The sequence below is a fragment of the Malurus melanocephalus genome, unplaced genomic scaffold (genome assembly GCF_030028575.1).
Source record: "Malurus melanocephalus ecotype Western Australia unplaced genomic scaffold, MMel_1.1 scaffold_718, whole genome shotgun sequence".
Lineage (NCBI taxonomy): Eukaryota > Metazoa > Chordata > Aves > Passeriformes > Maluridae > Malurus > Malurus melanocephalus.
The window spans coordinates 254,947-273,767 of NW_026623950.1; the positions used below are offsets into that span (position 1 = coordinate 254,947).

At 43.4% G+C, this 18,821-nt stretch overlaps 1 protein-coding gene across 1 annotated transcript; it reads left to right on the forward strand.

Moving 5' to 3' along the window:
• Window positions 1–1,885: 1,885 nt before the first annotated feature.
• On the forward strand, window positions 1,886–16,898 carry LOC130584520 (protein mono-ADP-ribosyltransferase PARP12-like). Its single transcript, XM_057384544.1, has 12 exons — window positions 1,886–2,297; window positions 2,994–3,129; window positions 4,298–4,592; window positions 5,215–5,313; window positions 7,163–7,286; window positions 8,013–8,202; window positions 8,788–8,908; window positions 10,161–10,257; window positions 11,206–11,284; window positions 12,706–12,836; window positions 13,480–13,631; window positions 14,560–16,898. Exons 1-12 carry the CDS (start codon window positions 1,984–1,986, stop codon window positions 14,826–14,828), a joined length of 2,007 nt encoding a protein of 668 aa, XP_057240527.1. The 5' UTR covers window positions 1,886–1,983; the 3' UTR covers window positions 14,829–16,898.
• Window positions 16,899–18,821: the final 1,923 nt, after the last annotated feature.

Sequence of the window (18,821 nt, forward strand, 5' to 3'; positions counted from 1 at the left end):
AACCTTCTCTCTGCATAGATCATTGCCTGTTTTCCTACTTTTACCTTTGTTCTCATGAAAAGAGACAGAAGTACAGCTCTACTCCAGAGCTTAAAAAAACTCCCCGAGGAGCTCCTGCAAAGCAGGAACAGCCATGTGGACAGCCCTGTGAGACACATCAGCACTTTGGAATGAGTTGCAATGATGTAAAGCTACCTGAACAACTCCTCCAACCCTGGTCTTACACTGCTTTTCTTTGTTTGCACTTCTCTCTMTATATAATGACATTGGCACAGTAATTTTAACCGATTTAAAATTTTCTCATAAAATATTTCTGCCAAATTGAGTGGTTTTTTTCAAATGCATGAGGAAAGTGAGTGTCAGGGAGATACAGTTGAAATAGTTACCTGGACAGCACAGTGACGCTGGGAGAGATCTTTGAGAAGTTGGGAGCTCATTGGATAAGATGGATTTTAGGCACTGGATAGRAAAAGTAAATAGATGCACACTGGGGAGAGTGAGAGTTCCCTGCTACAATGCTGCTTCAATGCTTTTTATGCTAAAGGTTCCCTGAGTTTCGGTTCAGTCGAGAGATCTCCTACAGCTGGGGTAGCACACAGCATCCAATAATTTGAGATCATTAGGCAAAACACTGAAATTAGGAGTCTTCCACCCATATTCTCTTTCTATGATGAAACAGCTGAATTTGGGTTTGGACCAGATGACCTCCCAAGGCCCCTTTCCACCCCAACTGCTCCATGATACTGTCCATTCCTACCAGCTGTGTGTGATCTCTCTCTTAAAAGTGACAAATGCAACCATGTCTGCCCCACAAGGAAAGCCTGTTCCAAGGAACAACAGAGGATAAAGACACTCCATGCTATGGAATTACTTCCATAAAACAAATTACTAAAACGTGCTTTTCCTTCGTTTCAGGAAAATTAATCAGTGGACATGGGAAAGGAGAGATGAAAGTCAGGAACACTACAGCCTCTCGTGTTGTCTCCTGGACATCTCTTGATGGTCTGTCACAGGCAAGCTACAGACAGATTTCGATGAACCTGTCAGTGACTGAGTGGAGCAGTTTTTCTGTTTGGTGCACTTGTGTAACTTCTCATTTTGTCATTCCCTTCCTGATCTCACAGGGCAAGCAGGAAGCAAGGCGAGACAAGGGGAAAGGCACAATAGGACAGGGCTGACAAAAGAAGGAAGGAGGCAGGATTTCTGTTCAATGAAAACCACCATCAGTGAGAGTTCCCGTGCCTTCACTGCCAGTCTGACTTAAGGGATGGCACTTAACATTGTTGTTTTACCACCATTTAAAGCAGGCTTCTGAGTGACAGTGAGGCAGCATCAGGAGCATCAAAATGACCCAAAGGTACTTAATTAAAGGATGGTCACCCTTCTGAAGAGTTTGTGAGTTCCTAGAGGGTGTGGGCATTGCTTTCCACACTGGTGCCACGGCTGCAGCATGGGCACAGTGACACCCTGTAGCGGGTGGCACTAGGAGCATTTCAAGTAGGACAGCTTCATATCCAGAATGTGTGACCATGACTGACCTTTTCAACTGGATATTCAAAGGAATGTGAGAGCAACCTTCATGAGGCATCACCAGAAAAGTGGCAGAAGTCAGAAACCTTAACTGTTTGTTTTGTGGCGCCTAATGGTGGTTGAATACACACACACTAGCCTCCTCCCTGTAATGGTGATACAGGAGACTGGGCTGAGGTTTCCATTCAATCCCGCGCCTACAGGAATTGTGASACCTCCCAGACGCCATCCTTTCTTGGCAACACGTGATTAAAAACGCTCAGTACATCCTAAAAGTCAGGCAGGGGAGGAAAGCGCAGGGCCCCACCCCGGCTCACCCAGAGCAGCCACGCCCGCCGCGGGCGGAGGCGGCCCCGGCCCCGGTCCCGTGTGGAGGCGGACCCGCGCCCTTCTCGGCTCCTTTCACTTTCGTTTCCGTTTCCGCGGCTTTCCCGGGCGGGGCTCCCGGCGGTGATGGCGCTGGCGATCCAAGCCCTGCGGCTGCTGTGCTCCAGCGGCGGCTCCCTGGAGCAGGCTGAGCTGCAGCGGCGGCTGCCGGGCCGGCCCTCGGCCGAGCAATTGGCGGCCGTGCTGCGGGACCCGCGGCGCTTCACGCTGGTGCGGCGGCCCGGCCAGGCGGCCCAGGCCCAGGCCGAGGTGGCCGTGGTGGTGGCCACCAGCCCCGTGCGGCTGTGCCCGGAGCACGGAGCGGGCTGCCCGGGCCGCTGCGGGCGGCTGCACCTCTGCAAGTACCACCTGAAGGGCTTCTGCCGCAACCAGCAGGCCAGGTGAGGGGCGGGGGCCAACGGGGGGCTCGGTGTGTCCCTTCGGGGGAAGGAGTCCTCAGGAAAGGCACTGCAGCCCTTTCCGCGTCGGAAACACTCATTGCCCGATTCCCTCTGTTTCTCTGTATGTACTGCAAAGGAGGCAGACGCAGGCGGTGTTTTTTTTGGGTCGCAGCACTTCCTCCTCCCCAGCTCATCACCCCGGCGCTTCCCTCCCACAGGGCCGTGCCAGGGGCAAAGCCGAGTGTCCCTGCCCGGCCCTGCTTTGGGAATTGGGAATGGGCTAAAGYCGAGTGYCCCYGCMCGGCCCTGSYTGWGGGATTTGGGAATTGGGAATGTGCTAAAGCTGAATGTCTCCGCACAGCCCTGGCTGTGGAATTGGCAATGGGCTCGTTGGCTTAGAGGGAGTGATGCTCCAGAGATTTGGTGTTTCCGTGGTTGTGAGCTGCAGGTTGAAAATGCCAATATTGTCAGACTGCACTAATGCTCTGAATCAGTAGTGTGGCAATTATCGTTGGAGTAATTATGTCATCTGTTTTGCAAATCACATAATGGCTTCTTAGTGGAGCAATGGGGATTTTTGTGAAACAAGATAATTTGGTGTGCTTTTTTTCAACTATTTAGTGTAATGCCCATGGGGTAGCAAAATAGTGCTGATCTGTTAACACTCATTTTGCTCTTGGGTTTCTTGAGTTACAGGAAGGAATGCAAGTTTGTTCACAACTTCCACTCAGACCACAATCTCCATGTTCTAAAGCAATATGGACTTGAGAATTTAAATGGTGATGAACTTTGCCAGCTTCTGCTTCAAAATGACCCTTCTCTCTTACCGGAGGTGAGTGTTACTGTGACGGTTTCATAGCATGGTGTTTCAGTGAGCATCACGAAGTGGAAGAGGCTTGGTAAAGATGGACGTGTTGGGTGTCAACTGGGTTAGCTTAATGCAAATCTAAAACTAAAGCTGCATCCTCTGTTCTTGCCTGTGGTGGGTTTACCTTGGCTGGCAGCTGAACTCTTGAACAGTCCCTCACCCACTGCTCAGTCCCTGTCACAAGCAGGAGAGGTGAGAGTTAACAGGAAGAGCAGAAATGGGAAAACTTTTGAATGAAGATAAAGATAGTAGTGAGTAGAGGAAAGGAGGGAGAAAACAAGTCTTGCAAAGGAACACTTCTGCTTCACCACCTCAAAGCAGACTGATGCATGACAAGTCTCTGAACAAAGGCTACCTTGTAAGAAGGACCCTTCTCCCCCTTTCTCCTTCTCTCTGTCCCCTTTTCCCCTATWTTTTTTAATTTTTGGAGAATGACATTAATGTGGCACGGAATATCCCTTTGGCCAGTTTGGACTATTTCCTAGTTTTGGCTGGAATAGAGTTAACTTTCTCTCTAGTAGCTGGTACAATGCTGTGTTTTGGATTCAGGATGAGAATAATGTTGATAATACAGTCATGTTTCAGTTTTTGCTGAGCAGTGCTTGCTCTAATTCAAGGACTTTTCAGCTTTTCTTACTGCCCTGCCAGCCAGACTGGGGGAGTGCACAAGAAGCTGGGAGTGGATGCAAGCCAGGACATCTGACCCAAACAGACCAAAAGGATATGTTATCAACACTGTTTTGGTCACAAACCCAAAACATAATGTGGTATGGTCTGCTGTGAAGAAATTTAACTCCATCCCAGCCAGATCCAGTACCTCTTACCATCAATTTCAGGTCAAAAAATTCACTTTCCAAAACTAGAAAATTAAAGAGATGTGACTTAGCACTAAATCCCATCTGTTGAAAATGTCAGTAGGAATGTTGTGTCTTGAAAGATCTTTCTAAACATCAGTAGAGCAAAGGAAAAGCTATCAAGTAATTGTTTGGAAAACAAGAAGAAAGAAGAAATGTATCTTTTAAAACAAATGTATGCACATACCCATAAAAAATTAAAAATCGTGGATTCAAACAGTCTGATGAGCACATTGTACTTTAATCTTTAAATTCTTTTTTTTCTTCTCCTACCCAAGGTCTGCTTGCATTATAACAAAGGTGATGGACTTCATGGATCTTGTACCTTTAAAACATCCTGCACCAAACTGCATATTTGCCAGTATTTTTTGTGGGGTCAGTGCAGATTTGGCAGCGGTTGCAAACGGTCCCATGACTTATTAAATCCAGAATGTTTTGAGAAACTGGAGAGACAGGGAGTGAGCTCAGAAAATATTAAGAAACTACCTTCCATTTATAGAAACATGTATGACATAAAAAATGGCAACAGGAGCATGTATGATGTAGAAGATGCCAAGTCTTCACCATGCAAAGGTAAATACCTTTTGAAAACATCAGAAGATGTTCACAAACAGCATTATACTAGTTATTTCTTAGAGGTGTAATATTTTGTTTGCACTTTTCTTTTGAAGTTCTTTAGAATTGTAAGTTAAGTATAATTCAGTAGCAAAAAAAAGGATAACAGAATGGAGAATCCAAGTATGGATGTTCATCTCCACTGTTCTGTCTACAGTTCCTTCTTCTCATCTTTTTTTCCTTAATCTGCTTTAATTTAAAGAAGATTTTGAAACTTCATATTTTTTAGCTGCCAGTGTGATCAGCTGTGTGGAATGCACAGTTAAAACTCAAGTCCATCTGGAAGTGTAAAGGCGTTGGATTCTATTCTCATTTTACTGTGATAACTAAAAACTGTATCTGAGGAATTCAGCAGTTACAGCAAAGTCAAGTTCCGAAAAGATGGGTACAGGGATGGGACTCTGAGTCCCTTGTACAACCTGTACAAAGTTATCAAAGGCTTCAATATCTTTTTGGAGCTGAGTACTGTTCCACAGATAAAAACATTGGCTTGAGGCATCTTGCCTAGGGATAGGAACACTATTAAGAGGGCTTGTTGATACAAAGTAGATAAATAATTCTTATAATTCCCCCCCCCTAGACAGAAAACCCAGCTCTAGCCGGGAATCCTCAACTGCAAACGATGATGAATCAGAGCAGATATGTTTACATCATCTCTACAGAAGCTGTGGCTTTAAAGGTAGGTTGTATCAGTATCAGTACAGACTGCATCAAGTCCAGTCTATTTTTCTGTTCTTATGGAGAGGAAGTGGTAGACATCTTTCATAGAAAGGGGAAACTTCAGAGTTTATGCTTATCTTTAGTTAAATCTCACTGCTGTCTTAAGTGCTGTAGGAAATTGTTTGACTTGGTACACCAAACAAAGGGGCTGTTTGGTTTTGCTCTGGAATCTGCCTGTGTTGAAGATTGGCCCCTCCACCTGTGTTTGCCTAAGAGATTGCTGAATTATAGGTGTCACATGTCCAAACAGGGAAGGTATGAAAGACACTCTGAATTCTACATTCTCCACTGTTTCTTGTAGTATTCTTCCATTCCATCTGTCTTAGCTGTCTCCCTTTCAGAATGTTCCAAGGTATCCAGGAAAAAGGCCGCTGTGCCAGCTTTCTTGTTGATTTTTTGTCATCCTTTTTCTTCTTGATGTTCTTGGCCTGTGGTAGCTCCCTGAAGTACTGCACACCTTCTCATGAACTGTGTGGTGCACTTTCTCCTTGACTTTCCCTGTAGTTAATTTTCCTTTTGTTCTGCTGTGGAAATTCGCCTTGGGTCTATGCACATGTGCACTGTTAGGAGTGACTGCACGCTGACTCTTTGGACTCGGAGTAACACTTGTGACACCTGGGTACGGCTGCCATTGCTTCTGTTCCTCCTGGGGCCTGGGCCTCTTGGAGACTTTCTGAAGGGCAGAGGACTTTGAGACCAAGGGAGTGATATCTGTGTGTSTATCAAAGGAGAGGAAAGGTGATGGTGGTTAACTGGGTTGTGTTGGAAAGCGTGGGACCTAGGAGTGGTGGGACAGAGTGGATTTTCTTTGTAGTAGCCAGTACAGTGTTGTGTTTTGGGTTTAGCATGAGAGTAACATTGATAGCACAAATGTGCTATCAGTGTGCTAAAGCACATTTAGTTGTGGCTAAGTAGTGCTTACCCAAAGTCAAGAACTTTTCAGCTGCCCATGTTGTGCAAACGAGGAGGTGCATAAGAAGCTGGAAGGGAGCATGGCCAGGACAGCTGACCAGAGCTTGCCAAAGGGGTGTTCCGTGCCATTAGAACATCCTGCTCAGCATATAAACTGTGGGGAGGTGGCTGGGAGGGGCTGATTGCTGCTTGAGAATGGGTTGGGCAGAATCAGTGGGTGATGAGCAATCGTCGTGTACATTGCTTGTCTTTCTTAGGCTTTATTCCTCTCTTGCTTTTTGTTATCTTCCTTATAGATAAATGTGAGTATTACACTTACTATGTTTCGCTTTATTTCAGTTACCAAACTGTTCTGATTTCAACCCACAGATGTTACCTTTTTCCTGTTCTCCCCATCTCACTGGGGGAAGTAGGACTGAGTGGCTGTGTTATACTTAGTTACCATTCGAGGTTAAACCATGACAAATGCTCCTGTCCTAAAACTAAGCACTGCTGTGTTGGATTTTTCCTCAGTAATACCACTTTGTGATACAGTGGTTTAGCACAAATACAGTGTTTTTCTATTTATGAAATAATAGCCATGTGTGAACCTGTGATCTCAATTCATTTTGTGTCTCTGAAACTGAAAAGACAGAACTGTCTGTGCAACTTTAATGTGCAAAGAGAGTTTAGTAGGTTCAGAAACGGAACTTCTACCTAAGCCCAACAATTAAGTGTTGCTTGTTTATGCTGAAAAATTCTGAACTACTGTTTGTAATGGTCCTGTAGGTGAACACTTTCCATAACTATCCTTTTGATTATTTTACCAGCTAGGTGTGCAGCCCTGAAATGTTGKAGTTCTCTCTTAGCCTGTCAAAATAATGCATGTCTTAATTCTTTTTTTTAAACTTTTACAGAAAAGTGTATCAGAACTCATTTTCACTTGCCATATAGATGGCAGGTCTCTGATGGCAATACCTGGAAGGACTTAAAGAATATGGAACAAATAGAAAAAGCATATTGTGACCCAAAAAAGATGAGGTATGTTTTTTGTAACATACAAAAAACAAAAATAGAAAATGTTTGGAGTTTGCTATAGTATTTGCTGTAGTACCAGGCTCTTAGTGGCTATAAATTGCTACGATTCTACTGCAGTCATTACGTAAGAAGTTTCATTCTTCTACTGAATTGAGTTGGCATGAGATTTGCCCCTCCTTCCCCCTTTTCCCACAGTCCATATTGTGGAACTGGCAGAATGGCTGGAGATAGAGAGAGAGATACTCTTGGATGCAGAGCACATGAAGAATATAGAAATACATTTCAGAGTTTGGAATTGGTTATGTAGCCTGATTAGAGTTTTGGAAGGGGCTCATACCAGTATGCCGTGTCCCATGCTGGAAAATTCACCTGTTCCTCTTACGTTGCAGGCCCTTTGAAGCCCTTCTGACGTTATGTCAGTGTTCTATTTAGAATATGGCTGGTTAGCAAGAAAAAAGCAGTGCCACTGTTTCTGTTCATCTTATCTTCCCTAATTTATGAGTGGGTTATGGTTATTGCACATAGAACCAATGTGAGATGCAATACTGCAATGCAAAATAGGTACAAACACAGACCAGAGCTGTGTGGTTTCATGGTTGTGGAAAGTGCAGCTCTGTGTTCTGCTTTTGGGTGATGTTGACTTGATTTGCAAATTTGGAGTTGTCTTCTGAACCTACGAGTAAAGCTTCACCAACAGTTCTGACTTCTTTTCTGCCTTTTTTTTCATAGGTTTGATTGTTTTACTGAAAGTGGCACTCCCGTGTCTGTCCATTTTGATGTCATGTACTCTGACTTGGGAGCAGTCAGACGCCTTTCTACAGCCTCCTCTGTGACCAAACCCCCTCACTTCATTCTTACAACAGAATGGGTCTGGTACTGGAGAGATGAATATGGCATGTGGCAGGAGTACGGCAAACGAGTGAGTGTGGACAAATGGGGAGACTCAGCCCTGTGTGAGAAGTGCAAAACTACTGGAAAGTTCAGTGTTTATATCCTCCCCTTTTTTGTCACCCTCTTCCTCTCACCCACGTGGACATTAAAGGCCTAATGGGGTCTTTTCCATGTGATTTTGATTGGTTCAGGTGAGGGACTGATGACTGGTGAGTCACAAATATGATCAACAGAGAAGTATTCAGTGAGTTGTGTCAGATAGGATCACAGTAATGCATTCTTTTCATTGCTCCTGAGTAAAGCCTTCTTCTTTGAAGTTCCTCTGCATCTTTGTTGTTCTAGTGGTGAATATGTGGTCTGTTGTGGTTTCAGCTGGGATGGGGTTCATTTACTCACTGATAGCTGGCACAGAGCTGTGTTTAGATTTGGTATGAGAATAACATGGATAAAACAGTGATGTTTTAGTTGTTGCTAAGTGGTGCTCACTCTAAACCAAGGATTTCTTATATGCTGATATGTCCTGCAGCCACCATACATACAAGAGTTGTTGGTTTTTAAACTTGTCTATAACTGACCAGGAGAACCTTTTTTTCCTCTGTTTTTGGCCTGACAGGATTGTGTTCATGAAGCTGCTACTGTCTCCAGTGAGGACCTGGAAAAAGCTTATTTGGCCAAAAGTTCTCCAAAGCTGAACTTCAAAGCTGGAAGACAAGAATATGAACTAAATTTTTACTGTAGGTTGCATTTGCTTTGTTCTTTCATTTTGTCCCTCCCTCCCAGGTCTCTTGTGGTTTTAAATTACCTGATTACAGGAGATAGAAGAGAGAAATTTGGAGTTTGAATTGCAATGCTTACAGAGACAGAGCTTCTATCAGAGTTCTCAGGATAAGAGCTGTTCACATAAGCAGAATGGCATTTTATTCCTTCAAAGCTTTTATTTTTGAGAGGCTCTTGTGCGAGTTTTCAAAATGTTTGCCACCAAGTCCAGGTATGACACTGATGCTGGCACCAACACAAATGGTGAGGAACTTCCAGAAGACTTGATAAGACATCTTCTGTCTTCATTCACTGGTTTGCAKAAAAATAAATACTTGGACCAGGTGTAGGGTCCAGACAATCCTTACCATTGCAAGATTTTTGCAGATATTTTCTATTAATCCTGTTTGGAAAGGACAAAGTAGGAAGGAGTGTTTCTCAGGAGTTAGGAAATGTAAGCCACTTGTGATGGCTCTGTTCTCTCTGAGTTGTTGCCTTTCCTGGTATCCTTTTCAAAAATTACGGAGAGCAGTGRTGTGAATCAGTCTCCCTAGATTATCAGTTTGGTGTAGTTGTCTTTGATCCAACTCTCCATTACCATCTCATTCTGCATGAAAAAAAGCCAAACAAAAAACTCAAATGAAAAAAGCAGAAAAGGCATGTTATCTGCTGTTTGTGATTTAGTCAGAAAGCAATGCTGGGAAAACTTGCCTGGCTTAGAAGCAAAAATTGCGTAGTAAATCAATCCCTTTTCTAAACTTCGGGCTTTTTTAGTAACTTCAGCAAATACATGCAGTGTAGATGTCTTCCAAAACTGAGTTTCTAGGCTTGGTGGTGCCAAGAGGTTTTTTTGTTTGTTCATTTTCCTGTGTATCTCTCTCTGAAGATGAGGCCTCATTATCCTGACTCTTAATTATTAGTATGATGTCACAGTAGCTGCAGAGGTTCCAAGATCCAGAAGAAATGCCTCTAAAACTCAGGTTGCTGTGACTTTTTTCTGTCGGTGATCAATAAAAATTAATGATCTGTGATAGGTGTTAGGTTCTGTTCACAGGGTTTGAAATCTGCAACTAAATGCAGCAAAAAAGTACYTCGATTGCAAATTGAAGAGGAGGGAGCCTTTTTGCAAATGTTTTTGACAAAACAACTTAGTGACAAATGTGGCTGCAGTGTGAAGGCTTTCTAAAGCATCTTTGATGGTTCATGGGCTTTTGTTTTGTTTTTTCCCAGCCATGGTTCAGACAAATGTTTGCTATGGAACACAGAGATGGATTTCCAGAAGACCTAAATTTGTCTCTCAGGCAGATGTAGAAAAGACAAGAGCCAGGTAAACTGCAACTGCTCTGAGGTGATGGGTTTAGTGCACTGTGAATGCTGCATCTTCCATGGGTGCAAGCAGGGTGAAAAAGTAGCTGTTAGGCAGTTGGGAAAGGACCATACCTGTCCTGCAGCCATGTCTAGCCAGGCCAGGCAGTGTTGCAGCCTGCCCAGCAGTTTTCAATCAGCTCAGGAACTTTGCTGGTGAAGAAAATTCAGGCTTGGCCACAGGAAGTATGGAAATCTTGGAAATGATTCAACGTGTAGCAGTGTTGGAGGGAGCTGCTGATTTGAACAGCTAATACAGATGGAATAAATAATGGTTATGTGTACTAGATCTTTCTGAGATGAACAATTTTCAAAGCTAAGTACAAATTTGGAAAAAAAATTTTTGAGAGCARTCAGACAACCTGAAAGGAATGCGGTAGATGTTACAGGTAGAGCAAGAAGTGGAAGTCTGCAAGGAGAGACAATTGCATGTAATAGCCAATTTTTGCACATCCCCTTGCAGCACACAGTGCTTACTTAAACAACACTGAAAAGAGCAGATAAACACACTAATTAAAATTGGGCTGGAATTAGAGGGGAGGACTGTATCTATCCTGTTTCTGTCATACATACGTGATAACGCATTTGTATTTGCCTACCCTAGTATAGCAGAGCTTCTATATATATCATCATTCAATTCTGCAAGAGAAATCCTTACATGTTTAGTTCAGTGTATATCTTTCTTTTTTCTCATTTGGCATATTGCTTCCTGACAAAAGTCTTGACATGATGACTTGGAACAAATATTTTCGTGTGCTGAGCTGAAATGACAGTTTTGAAATATTTTTGAATATGTTCAGTTGCCTGTATACTCCCTAAGCTTGACTAAAGTGTTTAGTATAATATATACATAAAATGTCATATTTGGTTTTATTTTAATTCTCTATTTTTAATGTCTTATAATCAACAGGGGCATTAAACATACAGATGAGTTAAAGGGCATTCCAGCTCACTGGGACAAATCTGCTCTGCCTGAACTGGGATTCAAGGTTTGGAGCATTTTGTTTTTCTTTCTGTCAGTTTTGTCACCTTTCTGTAAGGTTTGTTCCATCACAAGTGTTTCTTCTGCTTTTGTAAATGACTGTTTCTATGTAGCATAATAGAGAGGTTTTGGTAAATTTGAGCTTAATATCACACTGGGCAGACCTGGAGGTGAAACTAGACCCAAATTTAAACAAAAGGGGGGCAGTTAAACTGTGGCAACGTGGACTTTCACTGCTACTATTAGTCCTTTGCCTTGGAAATATTACTGTGTTAACAAGACTGCTACTGGTGCCCAAAATACAGAGTTTTGAAGTCCAAACGTGTTTTGAAGCATGAGAGGTAAATCATGCCTCTGAACTTCAGGGTAGCTGTTCCCTTAGCTGTAGACTCTAGTGTGTCTATGGAGATCTGCTGAAATCAGGAGAGTTCACAAAACCACATGGAGTGGTTGTGTTTGAAGAGGGGAAGACCTCTGGGGATCATAAAAACCAACATCCCTGCTAAAGCAGGTTCACCTAGAGTAGGTCACACAGGGTTGTGTCCAGGTGGGTTTTGAGAATCTCCAGAGAGACTCCACAACCTCTCAGGGCAGCTTATTTAGTATGGGATCTTTTATTATTACGTTTATTATTATTTCATTCACTCCAGTGGAGTAAACCTGTTCACCTTTGTAACACAGCTGATTAATATCTGCATGGTTTACCTTCTCTGTCTGCTTCCACCAGCCCCTCTGTCAACTCTAGCAATTGTACCTACAATTATTAGAAAAGCTGCTGCCTGATGCTCAAAAATCACTAGCTTGCAAAATGCAAATCCTCAAGAAGTTGTCACAAGAAACAGGAAAGACTAACTTTGACATTTTGTATGTTTCTGAGAAAACATGCAAATAAACTTTGCTTGCTTTCAGAACTGCCATGTAAGGAACTGATTTACAGTAGTGTGACCATGCTCTTCCATAAAATTATTGTTCAAATAAAGCCTCTTCATTTCATTTAGAAGCACAACAGGCAGTGCAGTTTGTGTTCACTGTCTGGAGGAGGTATAAATCAAAGAGATCTTCTTTGGTTTTCTGCAATGTAAATTCTCAGTTCCTTTTTTGTTTATGTCATAATTTCTGCTATGTATTTGGACACTGTTTGATCCATGCAAATATAACATTAAGAGGGCACAAAAGCACGCAGCTCCTTTATTGTCCTATGAGAGAGCAACCTGGCTTCCATAAAGATGAGATGTTAACATATCCTAGACTAGAGCTCAGTTTTACAGAGTGGGGATCTTTACTCTCCATTTTTACCTAGATTATTTTCACAGCTCATACCTCTGCCTCACAGAAAAGACTTTAAAAGTCTGAGTAGCACACTAGGTAGGATGGCTTTGTTACGATTTAGTAAAAGATGAGAGTGGCTTTTCAAACTTTCCCTTGCAGCTGATTGAGCTTGACTGTTCCTCTGAAGAATACAAGAAAGTCACAGTGGACTTTAAACGCACCATGCCCAAGGCAGCTATTAAAAGGATTTGTAGAATTCAGAACCGGTCCCTCTGGGAGCTGTATCAATGGTATGTGTCAAACACTGCTCTGGTATGTTTGCATGATATTTATTGTGTCTGCAATTTGCTGTATGCTAAAGATAGACCCACACATTCCTGAAATGTCTCTGCTTCTCCTCTCCCTCTGAAATACCTGCCTAGTGCCAACATTTAGATAAAGAGGTATCAGCAAACCCAAAACTCAGTCAAGACACAGAGCTTATAATAATCAGATTCAGAGGTATGTGGGAGGAATCCTTGCTCCTGATTTCTGCCAGACCTGTGTCTATGAGAGCTGCCTTCAAGTGAAGCCTTGAGGCTGGTAATCAGTCACATCTAGCACGGTGTTTTGCAGTTGGTCAAAACKGAAACAGCTTTCAAAATGAACTGCAAAACTCACGGAGGGCAAGCCTTAATCTGAGCTCCCATTTTCAGAGTAAAAAAATAATGCTGAGATTCCTCCCTCTCTCTTCAAAGGCAGTGAATGAAAGAAAATATTTGCAGTAAAGCATTTGTGTATGAAAGCATACTTGTGTGCATCTAGACAGCAAAGTTTGTATGCCCAAATTAGGCCTTGCTGTAAGGATWTTCAGAATATGCTGTGTAAAATAGTTTGTGAGTGTCTATATGGACTGCCACAGAAGAACTTCAAAGATTCTGCTTCTCATTGCAGGCAGAAGGACCTAATGCAGAAGAGCAATGGTGGAAAGGCTGCAGATGAACGATTTTTATTCCATGGGACCAGTAAAAAGGACATTGAGGCCATCTGTCAGCAAAACTTTGACTGGAGAATCTGTGGCCTTCACGGAACAGTCTATGGCAAAGGTTGTTTTTCAGATCTTTCAGTAATCCTAGAGTTGCTAAAAATTTCYCAGTACTCACTACAGAGGTGTGAAGTTTAAAAAATGGTACTTGGCCAGTTCTGGGCTTTGCTCTGTCATGATGTGGGCAACAGAGCTGAGTTTCATGAGGGTCATTTGTAGCTAAGACACTCTGAAAGGCCTTGGCCTCTGTTCCACCCACTCCTTGCAAGAAAAGACACTTAGGACAGGGATGGTTTCTGCTAGACTCCAGGCTTTACTGCTGTTCCAGTTTCTCCAAACTCCTACAGGAAAACAATCTGGCTCTTTTTGTGTTTTTTTTTTTTCTTTTCCCCCAGGAATCTAAATGCCATTGTGGTTACAGGCTTTTGTGCCTTGTTAGCAAATTATATCCTTTTACATAGTCCCGTGCCCAGAAAATTGCCAGCACACCAAGTGGAATAGCTGAGACGGGCTGACTGTCCACCTTTCTGACTCAATACTTTGTAACTCTTAGAAAAGTTAAGGAATCAGAATGTTTTGTGTTGGAAGGAGTCCACAAGGATCATTAAGTCCAACCCTTAAGGGAATGGCTCATACAGGGATTGAACCCAGAGCTGTGCTGTTGAATATTAGTAGCCTCTGATGGGAGGGGAAATTCAGTGATACTGTGGAGGGTGACATCTAGGGTCAGGAGGAAATCCTTTAGAGGAACATGATAGCATTTACAACATTGCTTGGATGGCATTTTAATGTATGCTGGGAAAACTAAAAAGGGTAGGTAATTCTTAGTAATCATTTTTACTGAGAGGGACACACAGGACAAGTGAAGGCTTTGGAAAGGCTGTGCATGAACTGCTTAATGGATTTGTTTATTAATTCATTTTCACAGTATCATTTTGTTCCTGCAGTTTTGATGTCTTACCAACTCTGTTTTGGTGTCTCTTCTGCAGGAAGTTATTTTGCAAGGGATGCATCATATTCTGACAAGTACTGTGGGGCAGACTCACACACCAAGACCATGTTTCTGGCACGAGTGCTGGTGGGGGAGTTCACTTGTGGCAGCTCTCATTATGTTCGGCCTCCAATGAAGGACAGCCAAAACTTCTACGACAGTTGTGTGAATGACTCTTTGAACCCTTCCATCTTCGTCATCTTTGAGAAGCAGCAGATTTATCCAGAGTATCTTATAGAATACCAGGCACCAACAGGATTTCTATAGCAGCAGAACCTGTCATCATTATATTGAACCAGTTTAAACATTTTTTAGCCTTGGCTTAAGAGAGAAAAATTGATTTTGGAGAAGCTGTGTGATCAGGTAGATGAGTGCTCAAAAACATTCATTCTCTGTCCTTTCTGCACAACAGAAAACAAGGCATTAAAAGATGTAGAGGATACTTTAGAATTCCTAAAATCCTGTGCCTGCTTCCTATTTTTAGCAGCTTTCACATTTCCCTACATTATGAGAGCCTTTCATAACTTCATGAGAAAAAAATTGCTGATGGTTGTAGCATGAGGATTGGCCATAACTGCCAAGTTTAAATGCTTCAGGATAGTGTTTCAGATCATTGGTCAGAGGCTCTGTCCCTCTACATGTTTATCTTTTTAACTCAAAACTGGATAAAACACGTACTTTTAGTAATCTGTCTCCTGTAACAGTAGACATTCAGGTGTTTGCAAATGTGTTTGTACAATCTCTGTGCTCAACTCAGTGCATAAATTCTTAGCAGCACTCTTCTTTTTTGTCCCTACTTCATCTGCACCAACAAAATCTCAAAAATTAAACTTGCTTGTTGAAAAAGAGCAGAGACTTACTTTCCCTTGTTAATTTTCTCATTTAAAACAAGTACCAAAGAGTTAAAGATAACAAGGGTTGCTTGGTGCTGCGTGACTTGGTTGATTTGCTCCAGCAGATAAAAGCTGTGAGAACACAAGTTTTCCATGACTTTCACCATGCCTACAAATGAAAAAGTGCTGGCAGGTGCTGTGGAGGAAGCAGAGCAGGCAACTCATGCTGGTATTTAATACCATACTTAGGAGTGAAATACACTGCTTGTCCTGCTTGATTGTCAGTCCCTTGTTTCTGTGGATGAACGTTATGGTTCCCTTACAGCTCTTGGGAAGGATGACCAGCTCTCATTAGGTGTACTGCCTTTTTGGTTGCAGGAGGTTCACAGGTTTCCTGCATAATCAATCAAGGTTTCAGGAAAAATATCCTTACCTGGGAAGTGGTCTTCAGCCACAGAGCTGAAACTTTTAAAATGTGAAGATTAGGTTGAATATTTAATTGTTCCCAGCAGAAGAAGATAGTGTTGAATAGTCAGCAGACGTGAGCAATCAAAAAACTTGAGTTTTCAAWTTTTTTTTTAAGATTAAAGTTGCTGATGCATACATAGATACTTTATCATAGATTTAATGTGCTAAATTAGCTACAAGTTAGCTATAGTGTACTGCAGAAGCCTTAAGACTTTCTATATGACCTAAAAAAACCTAATTTCTAGCTGTATTCTGGGACTACTTTTTAATTCATCTGCATGATTGACAGGTGTACACTGGGTAACTCCTTGTAACTTAAGCACTGTGAGCCAGGAGCTTGGCCCTGATCAGCTGGAGTAAGGCTGTGCAGACTCCTTTTTATGTGAACTGCAAAACTAGCAGCATGATAACTAAAGGAAAATACTCCTATTTGTGTTTAATCTCAATAAAACACAGGATAGGGGAAGGCACATTGACTGCATTGTTTCTTTTGAAAGATTTGTAATAGAATATAAATTATAAATCCCATGTCAGCAAATGAGTTTGTCAGCARATAGTACATTCATTGAGGAGGATAACATTTATGTAGGAAAGCTTTCCTACCTGTGCAGAATAAGGTTTTTCTGCCAAAACAAAAAACCATCATCATCTACATTTTAATGGCAAATGGGAATTCTGGTACTATGCCTTTCTTCCTGCGAACATAACCAGAATTTCAGGTAAGAACTRGAATAGCTAAAGTCACGTTAATTTTTTGCCAGAAAATTGAAACAAAACATTCCTTTTCATGCAAAAAGTTGAGATATTTTTTACTGATTTTTTTATTGTATTTTTAAAACCTTTAACTTGATTCTTGGAGAGGATGTATATATGCTTGTGTGTGTATGAGTGAAGTAAAACAGCAAATAAAATGCCTGGTTATAGTACTCTGTCATGTGTTATTTCTCCATTMTCACAGCAAAAGAAAAATTGCCATGTTTTCTACTTTGGAAACTGCAGGGGTAGCTTTCTTGCGTGTAGYAAATAAACAGGTATTCAAACCACTACCTCCTGATGATTTTCTGTCTTTCAATACTGAAAGTACAGTGTTTCCATACACTTGTGAGTTTCTGGAAGCTCTTGGAGGTTATTGTTCAGTAGTAGGAGTCCCTCTACAGCTCTTTGGGTGGCATTTGGAAATGAACAGCTTAAAGAGATGTTTACATTAAATCCAAACTTTAGACAAAAAGTAATATCGAACCTCCTTTCTGAGCGAGGAGGATCTCTTTTGACTACTTAAGCAACTGAGCAGGAAGAGTGCAGTAATCTGTCACTCACTCCTACGCCCTGTGAGGAGAAAGATAAGCTGTGAAGGTTGTTTCCTTTTTCGGTAGCAGGTCCATCCTGGCAAGACAGATGGCAAAGCCAGCAGAAGGCAAACAGTTTTGTTGTGCCAGCAGTGGGGTTGGAGCRCGCTGGTTTGTGACCCCTGATCCCCCACCTGCTGGCTGTGAAGGGGGCTGGCAGTCAGCCAGAGTCAATACTCTGCACCTTTTCAGGAGGGTTACATGTAGCCAGGTTTGTTTGATATTCTGACTCGATTTTATGAGACGTGGGTGTCCAAATCCTGTCTGAGTGTTGGCAGCAAAGCAGTGGCAGTGTCTGGTTTGGATACCTGCAGCCTGGCAAAGCAGGGGYTGGTGGCTGAGAGGAACTTGGGTGGGTGGCAGGTACCAGTTGCTGTGGTGTGCTCAACCCGTGCTGCCCGGGCTTGGAGAAGGAGTTTTGCCTCTAGGAACCACTGCAGTTTAATGCCAGGTAGGAATAGATAGTTCGAATTTGCAATCCATGAAGCATAATAATTTCTGACACCTAACTCCGTTTTTCTAGAACTACTATTTATAAAGTACAAAACTGTAAAGCCTTTTTTTCTATCAGCAGCTTCATTAAAAATACCATTTAATACCGACAGCTTTCTGTCATCATTACAAAGACCTGAAGACATGTTTAATAGAAGCTTCCCTTTATCAAGCAGCCTTTGACTTCGTATCAGCTGTYAGAGAATGACTAAAACCCTTTTGTAACATAAACATGCCCAATTTTAAACAAACTCACAACTCAGCAATGCAAAACAGCACACTTGCTGTTTCTGAGGAGAGAATCATTTAACCCCTCTGCCTGCCTCACCATGCTCGCCACCTAGCTCCGGGGCCTGGAGCAGCTCCTCTCCTGCGTTAGCTTAACCCAGCTCCGGCCCAGCAGGGAATCGAACCCCGGTCACCTGCATGTCTAAGCAGGGATACTCACCACTACACAAAGCGAGCAGGTCTTATGGAGACCTCACTTTTGGCCGTGTTACTGTCTACTCATCTCCGGCCCGGCAGGGAATCGAACCCCGGTCGCCCGCATGCTAAGCGGGGACACACACCACTACACAAAGTGTGCAGGTGTTATGCATGGCTCGCTTTTGACCAGTGTTCTAAACTACAAAAGGGGACCTGATGGCGAGTAGAGCGCCACCCTGTGGCCGCGCCGCGTGCCGGCAGGGAGAAGCGCGCCACCCTGTGGCCGCGCCGCGTGCCGGCAGGGAGTCCCCGCGCAGCGCCGCGCATGCGCGGCCGCCATGTCGTGCGCGGCGCGCGCCCGAATTTCCGCGCCAAAACGCGCCACTTTCGGGCGTTTTCGAGCGCCGATTTCGAGCTCGAGGGGGTCGGAGAAGCCGCCCGCGCCCGCTCGGGCGAGCGGAGAGCGGCGCCGGGTGCCCGGCGCCGCGAAAAGGGGTCTCGGTATGCCGCGTCACGGGCGCCGCCATTTTGGGTGCCGCCGGGGAGAGCTGGACGCTACCGCGCGTGCGCGGCCGCCATCTTGCGCGCGGCGCGAGCCCGAATATCGGCGCCAAAACGCGCCCGTTTTGGACGGTTTCAAGCGCCGCTTTCAAGATCGGGGGGGTCTCAGAACCCGCGAGCCCCCGTTCGGGCGA